The following is a 17,013-nucleotide window of genomic DNA, read 5'->3' as shown; positions in this document are numbered from 1 at the left end:
ATGGTGGCTAAATGATAATCGTTCAATAGATGTGAAAACTGTTTTCCTCCTTTTTCTTTTAGTAAATACATATTGTATTAAATGAAATCATAGATTTTTGCATAACGTCTCATAACTGTTATTAAAATTTTTATAGTCATCATCATTATTGTTAGTGGCTCTCTCTGTACATTGTAGGACTTCTGAATATACACCAAAGCTTTATAAATTCATTAGGATTCCATGATTGAATATGGGATATCCTGCGTGATTTTGGGTAAGAAGAAAAGGGACACTGTATCCTTTAGTTTCTGTGCCACTATTAACATAGTTAATGACACAGACTTTTATCCTTCAGAGATTGCTGTCCTGTTTACATATTGCTTGAATTTACTAGGTAATAAATATTAATGAGCTTTATTAGCCCTTCATTCTTTCAGATGGATTCAGTTTCTCTTTCAAATGTGTTCACCTAATCCTTTCCATTACCCTTGTCAGCTCTGTTCTGTGTAATGATTATTTACATGGCTTCCTAGAGTTATTTTAAGTTTTGCTGGTTTCCTTCAAAAGCAGAAAAAGAATAAAGCCTGCCATAACTGGAAACATGTAAAGCACAACTTAGGTTTGAGATAATTTTTTTCACTATATGTTAAAACCAATGTGGCATAGGCTGGTTAGTGATGTTGATATGTTTTCAAAGTCATGCCTTATTTGAGGCTGTGAACACACATCAAGGGGTGAAAATATGAAGCAGAACGTTAAGTACATTTGCTGTTTCTATACAAGAGCAATTTTTGTTGTACTTAAATGTGATTGTAGGAATAACAATTGCATTTTGCAGAGTCTAAACATCCTGTACTGTGGTCAATGCCATGCAGATTACTGAAAATGCTCCCTAGTGTTAGATATTCATAATATCTCTGATGTATTTATTTTTTATTTCTTAGCGACAGGATCTTGCTCTGTCGCACAGGCTGGAGTGCAGTGGCATGATCATAGCTCACTTTAACCTTGAACTCCTGGGCGCAAGTCATCTTCCTGCTTGAGTCTCCGGAGTAGCTAGAACTCAGGCATGTGCCACCATTCCCAACTAATTTTTTTTTTTTTTATTTTTTGTAGAGACAGGGTCTTGCTGTGTTGCACAAGCTGGTCTCAAACTCCTGGCCTCAAGTGATCCTCCTGCCTTAGTCTCCCAAAGTGCTGAGATTATAGGCATGGACCACTGCACCTGTACTATGACTTATTTTTAAAGGAACAAAACCCAAAGGAAAAGCGAGACACAGAATTTTGGAATTTGCATTAACACTGTGACATAGCAAAAAGATAAAGCTCAAAAAGAAATCCAGTAACCTCCTGGCACATTTAATAGGAGGCACTGGTGTGGTTAGGTACAGATTTGAGTGCATGCTCCATAGATTACTATACATATGAACTTGGATAAGTTAATTTTTCTTCAATCAGATATGTAATGTTTTATCAAATATATTTCACACATAAGTACATGTAAAACCACTTACTATTAAAACAGATGAGAAGCACAAAGCTAGATGTTTAAATACAGGTGCTTAGTGAATTCTTTCAGAGGATGAGATAAACACAGCCTCTGAGTAAAATCCTGGCTTAATTTGCCTAACAGTTTTTAAAGACTCTTTTCTGGGGAGGTATTGTCCTGGGGATTTGGGGGATCTGCCATGTGGCAAGCCCAGGTACAGTCCAGCCAACTGAAACATGGTGAGGGGAGGTGAGCTTTTCTGCAGTCTCAGTTTCCAGGCTCATTGTGATCAACAGATAGCTCTCAGGAGTAGGGAAAAAAAGAAAACAAAAATTCACGGGGGAGAAGTGAGTGTTCTCAAATGACCCAAGAGGCAGCATGGCTTTGAGGAGAGAGCAAGAACTTCATGAAGACATGTCAGGAGAGCTACTTGTAGGTACAATTCAAGTCTTGGCTCACCTAGACTTTGTCAGGTCCAAAAGATGGTACAAATGGTAAATGGGATATTTGTGATGTTAGCCCTTAATATATCTTTCTGTTGAATCACACTGTTCCAATACGGACTATTTGCCTCCTATACCTGGAGCATAGCTGTTGTCCTGAAATCTCCCTTCTTAAGCATTATTTTTGTCTCTCTCTGTGTTAGACCTTCTCTTTCCTCTTACCCATGTCTTTATCTTCTTTCTGGTTTACTTATTTCTTATATGTATGTGATTTGTATTTTGTCTCTGGAAGCCTGTAAAATCTTCTGTTTGCCTCCAATGTTCTAAATGTTCACAACGATGTGTGTCCACTGAGCTGGGAATACTGGTTTTTAATCTTGAAATTTTTTGTACTTCAGATAAGTGAATTGAACTATTTCTTTGATGATTTCCTTTTTCTTTTTTTCTTCATCTCTCTTTCCAGAAACTATTATTTGGCTAATTCTGGACTTTTTTTTTTTTATTTTTTAAAGTCTTCTTTTCTAATTTTCCACTTCTAAGTGCTCTCTTTTTTGAGAATTTGCTCAATTCAATCTTTCAAACTGAGATTAACTTTCTGCTTTACTTCCAAGAGACGTTTTAGCATTGACTATTTATATTTTATAGGATTTGTATTAGTACTTGTTCCATGGATGCAATAGTTTCTTTTAACCCTTAAGGGATAATATAATAGCTTTTTTAGTAGGTTCCTTCAAGTTCCTTTCCTTAAAAAAATCAATTTTTACATTTATATCTCAAGGTGGAGAATTTTCTCAGCTATCTGGTAATAAATAATTGGTTGTGCTTATTTAATAGTGAGATATTAAAATGCTGATTAGCAACTTAGCATATGGGTGGAACTTGTCAGTATTATTTTCCCTTTAGGATACTGTTTCTTTGCTATTTTGTGGAAACTTAGTCTTTTCCTCTTGGATTTGTCAGATTTCAAAAAAAGGATTCTCATTCTCTTGCCTAGAAGGTATAACCCTAGCTGTCGACATCCTGGCAACCAAGTGGGGAAAGAAGCCGGGAATTTCGCATTCAGGGTGAATATTCTTGTCTAGTTCCTCTGTCCTGAGTATGCTAACACACTCTAACTGTGCCTGGTGTTGTCAGTCAAGAACCCTCTGTTTTCCCTTCTTTAGGAAAAAATAAATGTCTAAACTTCTCATGTAGAAAAGAACAGTCACTCAAAAGCACAGAATGTGAAGAGAGACCTAAGAATCTACCTGCTTTGTAAACTCAAACATGCTTATTTTAACCTTAAACTTGTATCTGCTTTACACAATCATTTCTGGAGGTAGTAGATGTCATCAATTCCTGACCATTTTGGAGAATATGTGGCTTAAATTAGGTTTTTTGTAACTGTACATATGAGTTAGATGGATTACTAAATAACATTAAGAACAAGTCAAACTTAACAGCAAAAGCACAGAAAACAGATCATCTGATAACTAACATAACATTGGATTGGAGACTCAGGAAATTATTAAATTTGAATCTAAAATAAGATGGTCTAACATAAATCTCAGAAGACTTACTGTTGTTTCCAGGTGTGCATCTTAAGAAACTTGAAGGGCTTGTATATTTGAACTCAAAACCAGATACTGCTCAAAGATACGTAGCTGAATTTTGCTCTGAGTTTTGTGGTTGACCTGAAATCCCAATACAAAGGAAAAGTCCAAGAGTGTGAAACCAGATCAACCCAAATATGAGACTGTTCATGTGAATACTCTGTGAACTGAGACCACTAAGGATCCCTTGACTCTAATTACAGTGTGGTCTCATTCAATAAAATGTAGGAATATCATGTGATTTCTTTATTGATTCTGGCACCTGTTACATCTTTATTAAATACACATATGTACTGAAGTCACTCTCCCATTATACAATACATCTTTAAATACAATACATTGATTCATATAACTCACAATTTTAATAATATGCTATAAAGAGATGTTAAGCAAGTCATGTATTATGTATTCCAGTTTCTATCTGTAAATGTAAAGACTGATGAAGGTTAATTTGTAAGGATGATATTAGGGAAACTGATGACATATAATAGCAGTCCTAACAACCAAATATAAAAGAAACACACAAAATAACCATACTTTTGAAGGGACCAAATGTTTTTAATACCTTAAAAAGAAGCTTAAAAATTATAAATATGTTACCAAAGATTTGATTATATTACATATACACAGTTGGGTGGAATATTTTTATATGCATAAGAAAAAAATCAATGAGAATATGGAAATTATCTTATTATGTTCAAAAACATCACATATTGTCTTTTACAATGCGTAATTCATTATGTGGATTACTTTAATACAATTCTGATAATAACCATAAGATAAATGTTATTTTTTTTGCATGGTTATGTATTTTTTGAATTACCTTTTTTTCTTCCTCAAGAGTAATACATTCATTAAAGAATTATAGAGATTCTATTACACTAGCATATGTTTTTAAGTACCAACACAGGTAGTGTGAAACTGAAAATAAATGTGTGACATTAGGATTCTGTCTAGCTATCACTATTTATTTGAATTTCTTTTGAAGAAGAAAGTAAAATATATATATACTACTAGACCTATCATTAATACTATTTTGTGGCATGAGCAGGGCTGTGCCACAGTAGATGTTTGAGGGGTTCTGCTTTTGAATTCACTGGAATGGCAGAACCTGGATTTAGCCTCCCTTATGAAACAATAAAACAAAAAACAAAACAAAAGCTGAAAAAAAATAAAACCAACATATATTCCTATATTTATTTATTATACATGTATATGAATACCTGCTGTGTGCTAGAGATTGAGGTAAGGAAGAGTGTACGGTAGTAAGCCAAACAAAAGTGCTGCTGTTATCAAGCTTACAATCTACTGGGGGAGACATAAAGCAAATTATCACTCCTTAGGAAACAAACATGGGCCACTTGCAGTTCTTGCCTAAACAGAGTAGATACATCAGCTACTCCTATATTAATTTTAGAGCGTATATGTAATATATATGTAATATATTCTTATAGTTTTATTCCTAATCTTAGAAACCTGTAAAACTAATGTGTCTCTATTAATTTTATATTATTCCATATGATAATCACATTTCTTTGTGATTACACGTCCATGTACCAAACTTCACTGATGCAACCAATTTGGCAGAAGAATTCATAGTTTGTCTTTTTGCAAAATGACCGATTGAACCACAAATTGAACTTGAGTGAACTCTTAAATTATCCTACCAATTTAAAATTAAAAGTGGTTGATTTGAGATATTTACTTGTTTGTTCAGCTACAAAAATCCTCATATCCTTTAAACTATACAAACTGTGTCTTAAACCCACTCCATTTCCCCCATAGAGAAATATTGAGCAAATATAATATACTTGTCAACTTCTTTATTTTTTCAAGTGTTCTTTTCATTGAGTATAATTATTTTTTTCTAATAATGTTATATGTTCCTAAAATATACCAAGATGAACATTGAATATACTAAAAAAGTGATTTTTTAAAAACAAACTTTCTTTATTATGTAAATAAAATATGCAAACTCCAACTATTGATGTACTTAGGGTGAGTGGCTTCACTTTGACATCATATGTAAAATGGCATGGAGATTACTTGTAAATTATAACCTAAGGAAGTGAGAATGAATTTCAAGCTAGGCTAAGAGCTGTTAAAGGGGATAATAGACTTTTGAAGTCTGTCTCTTCACAGTAGCACAATAGCTAATTCATGTGACTTCTGACCTTTTAGTGTCTTGTAACCAAGTATTGGCATTAATCTACTACTTATCTGTCACCCACCACATTTGATAGTCCCAATCTCTGTTTTCAATTATCAGTCATTAGAGAAGGCACTGAGCAGTTTCAGAAGAAAACTCACAAAACCTTTGACCTGTTTTTGTCATGTAACCACAAATATTCACTGTAGATAAACTATCAACTCACTGATTTCAAGATGTAAAGGAAAGTCTTTGTGTACATAGACTTACTGTAACCTCTATCACCTAAAGGTGGTTAAAAACTGTTTTATTTTACTGATGGAGCAGAAGAATTCACAAGCTCATTTAATGAAATCTGGTGAGATAGAATGGTTGACCTCTAGCTTCCAGACAATCTGTAAAAGGAACAGATTTTTTCCACTAAAGAAAATGTAAGAGCTAAATATTGACCAAAAGATGGCTATCAGACAGTTGTGGCTTTATTTTAAGTTGTTACAGGTAAACACAAAACATTCTCAAATATTTGTACATAGTGTCATTGAAATCCATTATTTGTGTAGTAAATATACTCATTCATCATTAACCATTTTTCATTATACAGAATGAATCAGTCAAGTACCACCCTTTGTGGGTATTCTAAGCTAATTTTTGACATTTAATATTAACATTTAACCCAAAAAAGATGTATATTTGCTGCTAACATTCAATTAATAATTTTTCCTTTCTAAAATGCTCATAAAAAAACAATAGTAAAGTATGTGTATACTTTGGAATGCATTGTTATCCTCAGTGATAAAAATAACTTAATGACTTTAAGACTTAAAAAAATTTGTAAGAACCAGTAAATTTGATTACACTGATATTTCTTGGCAATTTGTGAACCTTCAAATATGTGCTATGTGTTCCACCAATCTATAAACAAGATGTCAAGTAAATAGAACTATTTTTTATCTATCCACTGTTGTAGAAACCTAGCCTGCAGTTTTTTTTTTAACTCCACAATAACAAACATTTTTTTAAAAACCACAATGACATCTAGCTTCTAGAAAATTTTATTAAGATACCAAATGATTAATTTACCTCTGCTTCCTAAGAGCACTCAGGCCAGAGGAAAACCCTTCCTCTTAGAACTTTCTACTATATTACTTAACCATCCTAATGCGTCCTTTCTCACAGCCTTTTACTGACATTTGCTGTGGCATCCATCCCATAATACAAGTGAAACAAGGCAATACACTCAACTTTGTTCATCTGCAAGCGTGTTCCCAGTGTTCTATTGTCTCCACAACAGACTTAGGGTAGAGGAAAAAGGAAGAAACTAAATGGGCAGGAGGAGAGAGCACGCTAAGGATGAGCATAGGAGCTTGGCGTAAGGCTAAAGCAGAAACATTGCTCTGGAATGGAATAGGAAAACTTTGCCGTGAGACAGATGTAGCAGTCATTATTAGTTGAAACTTTCATGCAAAGAGTATTAGGAGTGATAAGATCTAGATATTGCCTCTGGCTTTGTGATGACTAACTCTGTGACAGTGAGAAAGTTAATATTGTTTATCTTTACCATGAGGGAGATAATGGAAGCTCCACCTTGTTGGATCAAATTAGGGAAGAAACAAAAAATTAAAATTTATTAATTTTATTAACTCCATCATTAATTAATTTATTGTTACAACTGTTTATTTGTTATTAATTTAATTATTAAATATATAATTTTCATACCAATGCTTTATATGCACAGCTTTATCATTACAGTACTCTAAATAATCACTGAAAGCTCATTGCTAGGCTTAATTTAAAGAAAACAGGAACACCTTGAGACCAACTTCATTCTAATATTAGAGCTTTCTTTATGTAAGACTTAATTCTTGTTTCTAAACTATTATATTTTTAAAGTAAACTAATATTCGACAACAATTAAATTTCTTAATTTTCAAAATTATATGCATTATATTTAAATTGATTTTGAAAATCAATTTGTTTAATTAGAGTATTACAATTATTTAACTAATAATTCTTTGAGATTTTACTTCTTTATAAAACTGTATTTATGAAGTATTTATGAGTAAGAGGATCATAACTATAGAAAATTTGGAAGTCAATTGAAATTATTCTTTGAAACAAAACATTCAGGGGGACAATTTTCTTTCATTCAGGTCACACATTACTGTGTATTAATGGGCTCTTAAGACTTCTGGAATCTGGAGTTTGCCACACTCTCTGGAATGGTTATCCATTCATGGAAAGCATGTACATATTCTTTCACTGACCAATAATTAAGTCTTTATAGAACTAGGTTTATGTTTTTTGGTGGACTGGTTAGCAAAGGATACCTTGGAAAGTGATGCATCTTGGTAGTCACATGATATCTTTGCTTTTTTTTCACTTTTACAATGCAACATAGATTAGTAATAATTCTATGAGTAATCTCTTAATGATTTTTTGCACTCAGCAGCAAACAATGATCTGTATTCTTTCAACAGCTGGCTAGGCTCCTGGGAGAATGCTATCTTTGCCTTAAAGCTACTGCTGCTATTTGTGTCTTCCGAGTTACAGCTCTTGTGTGGGAGATTAAGACGGATTGCCCATGAATGCATCTCTTTAAAACTGCAGATAAATCACTACATAGATAAAACTGTAATCCTCTGTTAATTAATTCTACTCTTCAGATAACGTAGACATGAAAATATTTAGCCCAGGACAATTTCATCCAGTTTCTATTAGTGATAAAGTCATTCAGAGAGATATCTGCTTGGGAGGAAAAAAAAAAAAAAAAAACTTCTATCAGTCATTAACTTCTGTTAAGTTGTATCTCAACAATAAAAGTCTTCAGTGTGTGTCTTAAACAGAGTTTAACCTTTGCAGAACTTTGACAATTCAGAGCACTTAGGACATAGTTTGGTGCTTATATAAACGCAATTCTGCTTCTTTTCACTATCAGTCCATTAATCATGGGATGTGAATAATTTGATTCATATTTTACATCTTGTATGCTTTGATGTTACCACTTTTTAAACCAAAATATAATAATAAATTATTTCTCTTCTTCTAGCAGTGTAGTTGAGTTTTCTGTTTCTCTAGATAGCTCTGTAGTTTCACATAGTTTGGAGTACACACAAAATAACCTGCTCCCTAGAAGCAGAAGGAAGTGTATTCACCATCATTGTTGTGTTTGTGATTTGGGTGGTAAAATGTATAAGTTTTGCTGAAGTTTTGATGTTTTATTTTCTGTGAGTTTGGGTATGTGTGTGTGAGTATAGGAAAGCAACTTGTTTTAATTTTTTTAGAGAGCACTGTTGGCAACCATCAGCTCAAATAAATAAACAACTCTATGTTGATAGACTTATTTGAATAGAATAATTTTACATGATAATATTTGGGATGATCTACACCTCCATCCATAAAGTGTATCATTGTAAAGTTTCCTTTTTTCAGTTTTATGGTGATATTAAATGGCTTACACCTGGAACTCTTTAAAACGTGTGTGTGTCATAAATGACAATGAGAGAAGAGTCTGGGATTAGTGAAGTGTATGTATGGCTGTTTGGCAAAATGCACCCCCTCTTAATCTTGTGAGGTCAGCACATATAAGAATTTGGACAGGCTGCTGTGGTCTCCTTTTAAATACAATTATTAGAAGCAAATTGATTGACAGAAGTGTTACTAAACACTCTTTCTATTCTCACATGAGAGAAATGTCATTTTGGTCTGAGATAAGGGATGGTACTAGGAAAAAAGCATTAACCCCTGATCTCAGTATGTCTTTACTCTGTGTCCTTCTATCCCCTTTAACAAGTCTGGGTTGGCTTAAATGAGCCAAATCTTCTGCCTTTTTGTTTGTCTTGTTTTATTTGTTTTTATATGGTAATTAAGAGACGCTTTTTCACCACCAAAGAGGGAATGTGTTTAGGGCTTTTATGGAGTCTTGCATATCTATATCTGATAAAACAGATTTTACTAGAAATACTGGTAAAGATTCTGGAAATTCATGATATTTGGTTGATGTAAAATGTACATTAAAGAGTGAATTAAAAGGGCCAAATACATGAATCTGAAAACCAATAATAGTATACACTTCTCTGTTTTCTTTCTTCTCATTTACTCGTGTATGTTTTAACCTTCCCAAGTCATTTACCACTGCAGTAGGTTATAGCATACTGTAATACACAGAAAGACAGAATGCTTGATATTTACCAAATTTGTCACAATGTGAATAAGACAAAGATCTTTCTTAAAAAGCTGACATTTAGGGAGTGTTAAATGTGTGTGTTTGTTCTTTTTCATCTACTTTGGGAGTTTTGATTTTGGTAGCAGCTCTGGTGAATAAAAGGTTGGGTATGAAGGAATTCTGCCAGTGAATCACAATTATGTCCAAATTAAAAGCTATAATTAAATTTCAACATATGGTTGTAGTAAAAGTATGATGTTACATTAACATATATAGTATATAATACTCAAATTATATAATCATTTGTTTATTCATAAAATATTCCTTAGATAAGAAATGTAATCAATATTAAATAAGTGAATAAAAACACATGTGCTAAGATAAAGATAGGAGGAGGTGTGTTCTAAAAGAATGAACTGAGTCCAGAAAGAATGGCATGTCTTTATTATAGGAGCATCATAAAGGGAAGGGGAAGGGTTCTTTGGAGAGAGGATAATGAAAGCACTGAAACAAGGTCAATTTTCCCAAGAAATAATTAGATTGAAAACATAACAAAACAAAACAATATTCAGAAAAACACACTCCGGCTGTGTTAGTGAGGGCTTGGAAATTGAAATCCTGGGATGAAATCTGTTATCTTCCAATTACAAGTTTTGAGCTCTTTGACAAGTTATAAAACTGATGGACATAAGTAGGGTCATGAAGATTAAATGAAATATGTACCACGCAAATGATACTTAAATAAGTTACCACGGCTTCAGCCAAGGGGGAATGCAGCAGGAGTTGCTGAGTGGAAAGAGATGACTAAATTTTGACCCATTCATGCAATTTTTCATTTAATTAATATTTATTAAAAGACTTCTCTGGATTATGTATTGTGATGTGTTAGATGCTACATACTTTTTGGTGATCAAATTCCTTATTCTGTTCTTCACTTTTTTGTGTACTGCTGAAAGACATTGTTTAAACTGACAATGAACTAGCCTCTAAGTGCAAAACAGTAGGATGCTATTATGTAGGTGGTATACGTATTGAACGAAGATTTATAATAAACTTTAGGAGACAGACATCTGTTACCATGTAGCTGTCATCACCCAATTTCTTATTCTTAAGTCAGGGATATTAATATTTGCCACCTTCCTAGCGTTACTGTTTGAGGTAACTGAGATTACCTTGGTGAATATTTGTGGGCATCATTAGGCTGTAAGTCTTATTCCATTACTCATTCCAATATGTCCCATGGAATTTATTGTTGCAATTATGATTCAAAGTAGTAGGATATAAGGATTTGAGTCACCAGACAAGTCTGCAATGCAACTTCATTCTGTGTGGTATATTTAATACAAAATTTTATTAAACTCTTTGAAAATGAGTCCCCTTAAGGGTTTAAGTTAAATAGCATGGATTAGAAAACTGAAATTTTATAATAATGGCTGAAATTCTAGCTTTCTACTTTATTACACTAACATCTCACAGGGGATTCCAGAACAGTAGATTACTTTACATAACATGAATTCGATACTCATCTGTATTAAGCAGGTGCACACTTTAGATTGGATGCTAGCAAACTCATGTCTTAGCCTTTAATTTTAGGACTATACTTGTTGCTTTCTGGTTAAAATTTTAAATATACAATTTAATGTTAATGAAAAAATGAATAATAGTTGTTATCACTTAGAATTATGAATATTGTCCTTCAGAATGGAGAAAATATATTTTCAAATGGCTGGTTGGTGCATATATCATGAAGTATAGTATTTGTCAAGCAGGGTCTGGGACAGTGCTACCTAGGCCAACACATGACAATTTCTGCAGCAAAGCAATAAATGTTTATAGAAACTGGGATAAAAAGAGACTTTAAATCGCTTCATGTCAGTTAACTTCTGATTCTTCTGTCAAAAGAGCTTGAAAACAAACTCGTAGTTTTCAGAATGTTTTGGATTTTTGACTAGTAAATACAAGATTTTAGGTCTGTGTTAATAAAATAGGACAAAGCAATAGTGTGTAAGCAGACACAGCATATCCTGACGTTTAACAACCATGGATTGGTGACACCAAATGCCTGCGTTCAAAGTTTTTGGTAAGGTATTTATTCCCTATGCTTCCACGGTTGCTTCATTTCTAAAATGAGGATAATAAGAGAACCTACCTTGTAGGCTGTTATGAGGCAGAATATGTTAATATTAATAAGATGATAAAATACTGAGAATATAGTCTGACATATAAATGCTATTTAGATATGGTCACATGATGTCATCTACTTCATTTAAATTTAGGATAAGAAAATAAGAATACAGTGAGTTAGATTTAGTTCTCTGAAAGCAAAAGTTGTGGCTAGTTTTAGCATTCTTACACGCACATCAGTTACTAGCTACTTAGGTAAGCAGCCATTTTCTTCCCCTAGACTTCCGCTCTCACACAGCCCAGTTAAATGGACAAAAGGGAGAGGAAGGAGGAGTGTGCAGTCTGCACTATCACGGCAGTCTGCACTATCACGGCAGTCCGCACTATCACCAGAGGAGAGATTTAAATTATGGACCAAAATAACATCTTACAAATGGGTTTTTTGTCCTTATTTAGGAAAAGTTGATTAATAATCTCTCTGGAAATGGACCTCTCTTAGGACCAAGATAATGCTATTTTAAGAGAATAATTTTATGAATCATGTGAGGTGGTGTTACTGTAGTCAGACAGCCAAAGAGCATCATCCTTGCTAAGCTCCACAGGACAAAAGTGCTTCCAACTGGGTGCGGTGGGGAACACCTATAGTAGTCCCAGCTACTTGGGAGGCTGAGGCAGGAGGATGGCTTGAGTCCAGGGTTTGAGTCCAGCCTGGCTAACATACAGAAACCTCATCTGTAAAATAAAATGTAAAAAAAATATGCCCCCAAATGTAGCTACATTTTTCTGTATGCCTGCTTTGGAGTCTGAGACGGAGGTGAGGATCAGCTTCTTGCTCTCTCCTGAACCACCTTCTGCTCTTCTGGGGAAAATAAACCAGAGATTATTATGGAGGATGAAGGCAAAGAATTGTGTGTTCCTTTGTCAAGAGCTTCAAATGTGGCCACCCATCTGGCCTTGGAACATGATGGTCTAGCAGTCTGGGCTCTGCAGCATCATTCCTGATGGTCATTATCATCTTCTCCCTTCCATAATCTTAACGCTTCTAGCTTAGGATCCTAAGTTTCGTATATGTATAGCAGTGTTATAAATTTTAATTAATCTTCTAAAGATTTCCAATTTTTGAGCTGTGTGAATCATTTAATACCACTTGTACAATACACTTACACAGCCATATTATATGATAATATGTCTGATACTTACTGTCCTAAATTCTTCAGCATTTCTTAATATTCCCAAAAGGAACAGTTCTTTGACTTCATTTGTTTGGAAGGTTACTAAAGAGGGAAAATATGCTCCCCTCTGAATTCTGAATAATGACAGAGGTTTTTGAGAGACTTTATACTGGAACAGGGGTAAGAATTTATAAAAATGCTTTAAAAACAAACAAATAGACAAACAAACGAACAAACAACACGGGGGCAGGGTAGCTGATGCAAGTAATCCCAGAACTTTGCGATGCCAAATTGGGAGGATTGCTTGAGCCCAGGATTTCGAGACCAGTCTAGGTAACATAGTGAGACCCTGCCTCTACAAAAAATAAAAAAAATTGGCTGGGTGTGGTGGTGCACGCCTGTAGTCCTAGCTACTCTGGAGGTTGAGGTGGGAGGATCACTTGAGCCCGGGAGGTCGAGGAGGCATCGGTGGGCGGTGATCACACCACTGCACTCCAGCTTGGGCAACGGAATGAGACCTTTCTCAAGAAAAAAAAAATGTTTTTAAGAAAAAGAATATTTTATTTGCTGAAAAGAGAAAAAATTTTCTGGGGAAGACTTTTTAAAAACAATCTTTCTTGTAAAAATTAGTTTGCTTTATTTACTTGAACTGTGAAAGGCCGTAAACACAGTCCTTGTATACTTGCAGCTCCTTAGTCCTCTTTCCCATTTCCCTCCCATGGCTGTGCTGTCTCTCCAGTCATTTCACCTGGAACTCTGGAGGTTACTGTAACATATTCAGAATTTCTGTATAAAATTTTCTATGGTCTGATACTTGATACATACTAGTAATCATTTTACAACCTTCACTTTTACAAACATTTTTGGATAACCTTTCCATTTAGGATCCAGGAATTCGTATAAAACCACAGAGGTTATATTGCTTTTGAACTAAAGGCTGTTGGTTTGTGGAATTTCCTTTAACTGGAAACACGTTTCAGTTTGTGGTTTTAGTGTTTTTCCAGTTTTATACTATCCTGCTTGTTTGTTTTCTTTCAAAGCTGGAGAATTTATGATTAATTTCCATATTTTGTAAAAGACTAACTTTTTTCCTCCTCAACCCCCTTTATTTTTTCAGTTGAAAGAGACAAGGATTTTTCTCACCAGCGAAGGCATTACAAAGAATTTCGATTCGATCTTACCCAAATTCCTCATGGAGAGGCAGTGACAGCAGCTGAATTCCGGATATACAAGGACCGGAGCAACAACCGATTTGAAAATGAAACAATTAAGATTAGCATATATCAAATCATCAAGGAATACACAAACAGGTATAATCTTTTTATTTAACTTATTATCCTGGCAAATATATGTAAAATTTTAGTAAAGGCCATTGATAACTCATGTGATCTATCAAACAAATTATCTTTTTTTGGGCAGTGTAGTAACATTTAGAGCCAGGTAGAGATATTGAAAGGTAACAGTAATCGATTTGAAAATTTTCTTTTTTTTTTCTTTTTAGAAAAAAAATATTTCGAACATTAGAAGTCTGTCTGAAACTTATGACCAAAAATAAAAATTTAGCAGTTAAATTTGGCCACTTACATCTACTGAACTCTTACTATATTTCACATGCTGTTTTATTTTTATTTTTATTTTATTATTATACTTCAGGTTTTAGGGCACATGTGCACAATGTGCAGGTTTGTTACATATGTATCCATGTGCCATGTTGGTTTGCTGCACCCATTAACTCGTGATTTAGCATTAGGTATATCTCCTAATGCTGTCCCTCCCCCCTCCCCCGACCCCACAACAGTCCCCGGAGTGTGATGTTCCCCTTCCATGTGTCCATGAGTTCTCATTGTCCAATTCCCACATATGAGTGAGAACATGCGGTGTTTGGTTTTTCATCCTTGCGATGGTTTACTCCTACATTCCAGACCTGCTCCCTACTCCTGACACCAATTCGTCTGCTAAATAGTCTCATGCTTCTAAAAATGTGCTTTCTAGGTCCGTTGTCTCATGTTGTAAAGTTGTCCTTCGTCCTGGAAAACTTCCACTTTGTTCTGCCCACATGAAATGTATAATTAAGATAATGAAATTACTTGGTGTTCTGGAAGTTAGAGAAGCACTGCTTTACTTTTCACTGACATGAGTGTAAAAATTGTATGTTCGTTTTTATGTGTATTTTGATGTCCTCTGTCTATAAGTTGGTTAATTTGGAATGGTACAAAAATGGACAGATAGTCTGAAATACTAAATGCATAAAAACCTCAGTTGATAATGACTGCAAATGAACCATTGAAAATAAGTGTTAAAAAGGGACCTTTTCATTTTCTCCGACATTTAACAAAATGCAGAAATCACTTGGATAACACATTTTTTCAGGTGATGAATCACCTTTGTCAGACAGCTCAGATCTATCTATCTATCTATCTATCTATCTATCTATCTATCTATCTATCTATCTATCTATCTATCTATCTATCTATCTATCTATCTATCTATCTATCTATCATTTATCTATCTATCTGTCTATCATCTATCATGTATCTAAATCTATTTGAAATCCTGTATTGAGGTGATATCTCTCTCCCAGTAGCTTTCATTCCTCACACATAGATCTTCCTTTTGATGAAATAATATATCCTTTTTTGATGAGACAAATATTTAAAGATTGCTATCCTGTCTCCTGTAAGGTACTGTTCTCTCCTTGTTGACTATTTGCAGTTCTTGATGTTTAGATTTGTCTTGGTCTTCCAGTTTGGCAGAATTTCGCAATAGTGCCTTGCAATACTCAATGAAGAAAAAATTAAAAAGCTTCTGAGGTCACATCTATTGGTAAAGCCTTCCTGTTAGACTATCGTCTCGGAGATTCACAAGGCATATCAGAATATTAAAGTCTTTTTTAAAATTTTTTACTTTAAATCAATTTAATTTTGGTCTTGAATTAAATGCAATCTAATTTGGGACATTGTGATGTGCCCAAAGTTTGAGACTAATAGTTTATTTTAAAATAAGGGAAGTTCTTGTTCTGATTCTTTAGAAAAACAAACAGCAACAGGAAAACAAAACAGTGATTACATTTGAGAGCCAGAAAAACTTTGTAAGGAAATAGAAACTTTTTATATGCGTCTGGTATAATAATCAGATCACTTATGTTTGTCATTTTGAGTGGCTTTGGAAATTAGGTACCAAAAGATTAAAAAAAAAATAAAGTCAGACACTAACGCTGCTCTACCTCTGGTTTAGAATCCACCCTGTAAACATGTCATCTAGAGTCATCCCATCTAGACAACCGGAACCCAAAAGGAGGCTGTGGACAATATATGAATATATGCAGGTCCTCCAGCCTAATGGCACCTCCCGATATTCCTGACACAGAAGGGCTTTATGTTATCACAGTATGGTTTACTCAGAAGTTAGTCTAGGGGGTGCCATTCATCTGAGTTGTTTGGCTTGAATACACAAAGACTTTTTCTCTACCTTGGCTGTTTTAAATAAATTATTATTATTATCATTGCAACCACAGGAGACCACCAATATGATGGGCTCGTCAGGGTTTCCATTATGTACATTGTTTTTCTGGTTTCAAGCTATTTCAGCTGCTTAACATTCAATTAGGCTACGCCTTGGCCTCTGGATTGTAGGAGTGTTTGTCATTGTGGACAGTTCTGAGGCAGATTTCTTTTTTATTTTATTTTGTTTTATTTTTATTATTATTATTATACTTTAAGTGTTAGGGTACATGTGCACAATGTGCAGGTTTGTTACATATGTATCCATGTGCCATGTTGGTGTGCTGCACCCATTAACTCGTCATTCAGCATTAGGTTTATCTCCTAATGCTATCCCTCCCCCTTCCCCCGACCCCACAACAGTCCCCGGTGTGTGATGTTCCCCTTCCTGTGTCCATGT

The 17,013-nt window shown here is 34.3% G+C and overlaps 1 protein-coding gene across 3 annotated transcripts in view; it reads left to right on the top strand.

The window, feature by feature from the left end:
• BMP5 (bone morphogenetic protein 5) overlaps positions 1-17,013 on the top strand; it is a 130,276-nt gene that overhangs the window by 41,842 nt on the left and 71,421 nt on the right. For all 3 annotated transcript variants that reach the window (XM_032140391.1, XM_032140390.1, XM_032140389.2), the window contains exon 2: positions 14,231-14,423. In XM_032140391.1, the coding sequence (XP_031996282.1) occupies positions 14,231-14,423 (193 nt within the window). The remainder of the gene's footprint in view (positions 1-14,230; positions 14,424-17,013) is intronic.

The sequence above is a fragment of the Hylobates moloch genome, unplaced genomic scaffold (genome assembly GCF_009828535.3).
Source record: "Hylobates moloch isolate HMO894 unplaced genomic scaffold, HMol_V3 SCAFFOLD_20, whole genome shotgun sequence".
NCBI classification, from domain to species: domain Eukaryota; kingdom Metazoa; phylum Chordata; class Mammalia; order Primates; family Hylobatidae; genus Hylobates; species Hylobates moloch.
Note: the sequence above shows the minus strand (reverse complement) of the source record. Positions and strands in the feature narration are given on the sequence as shown.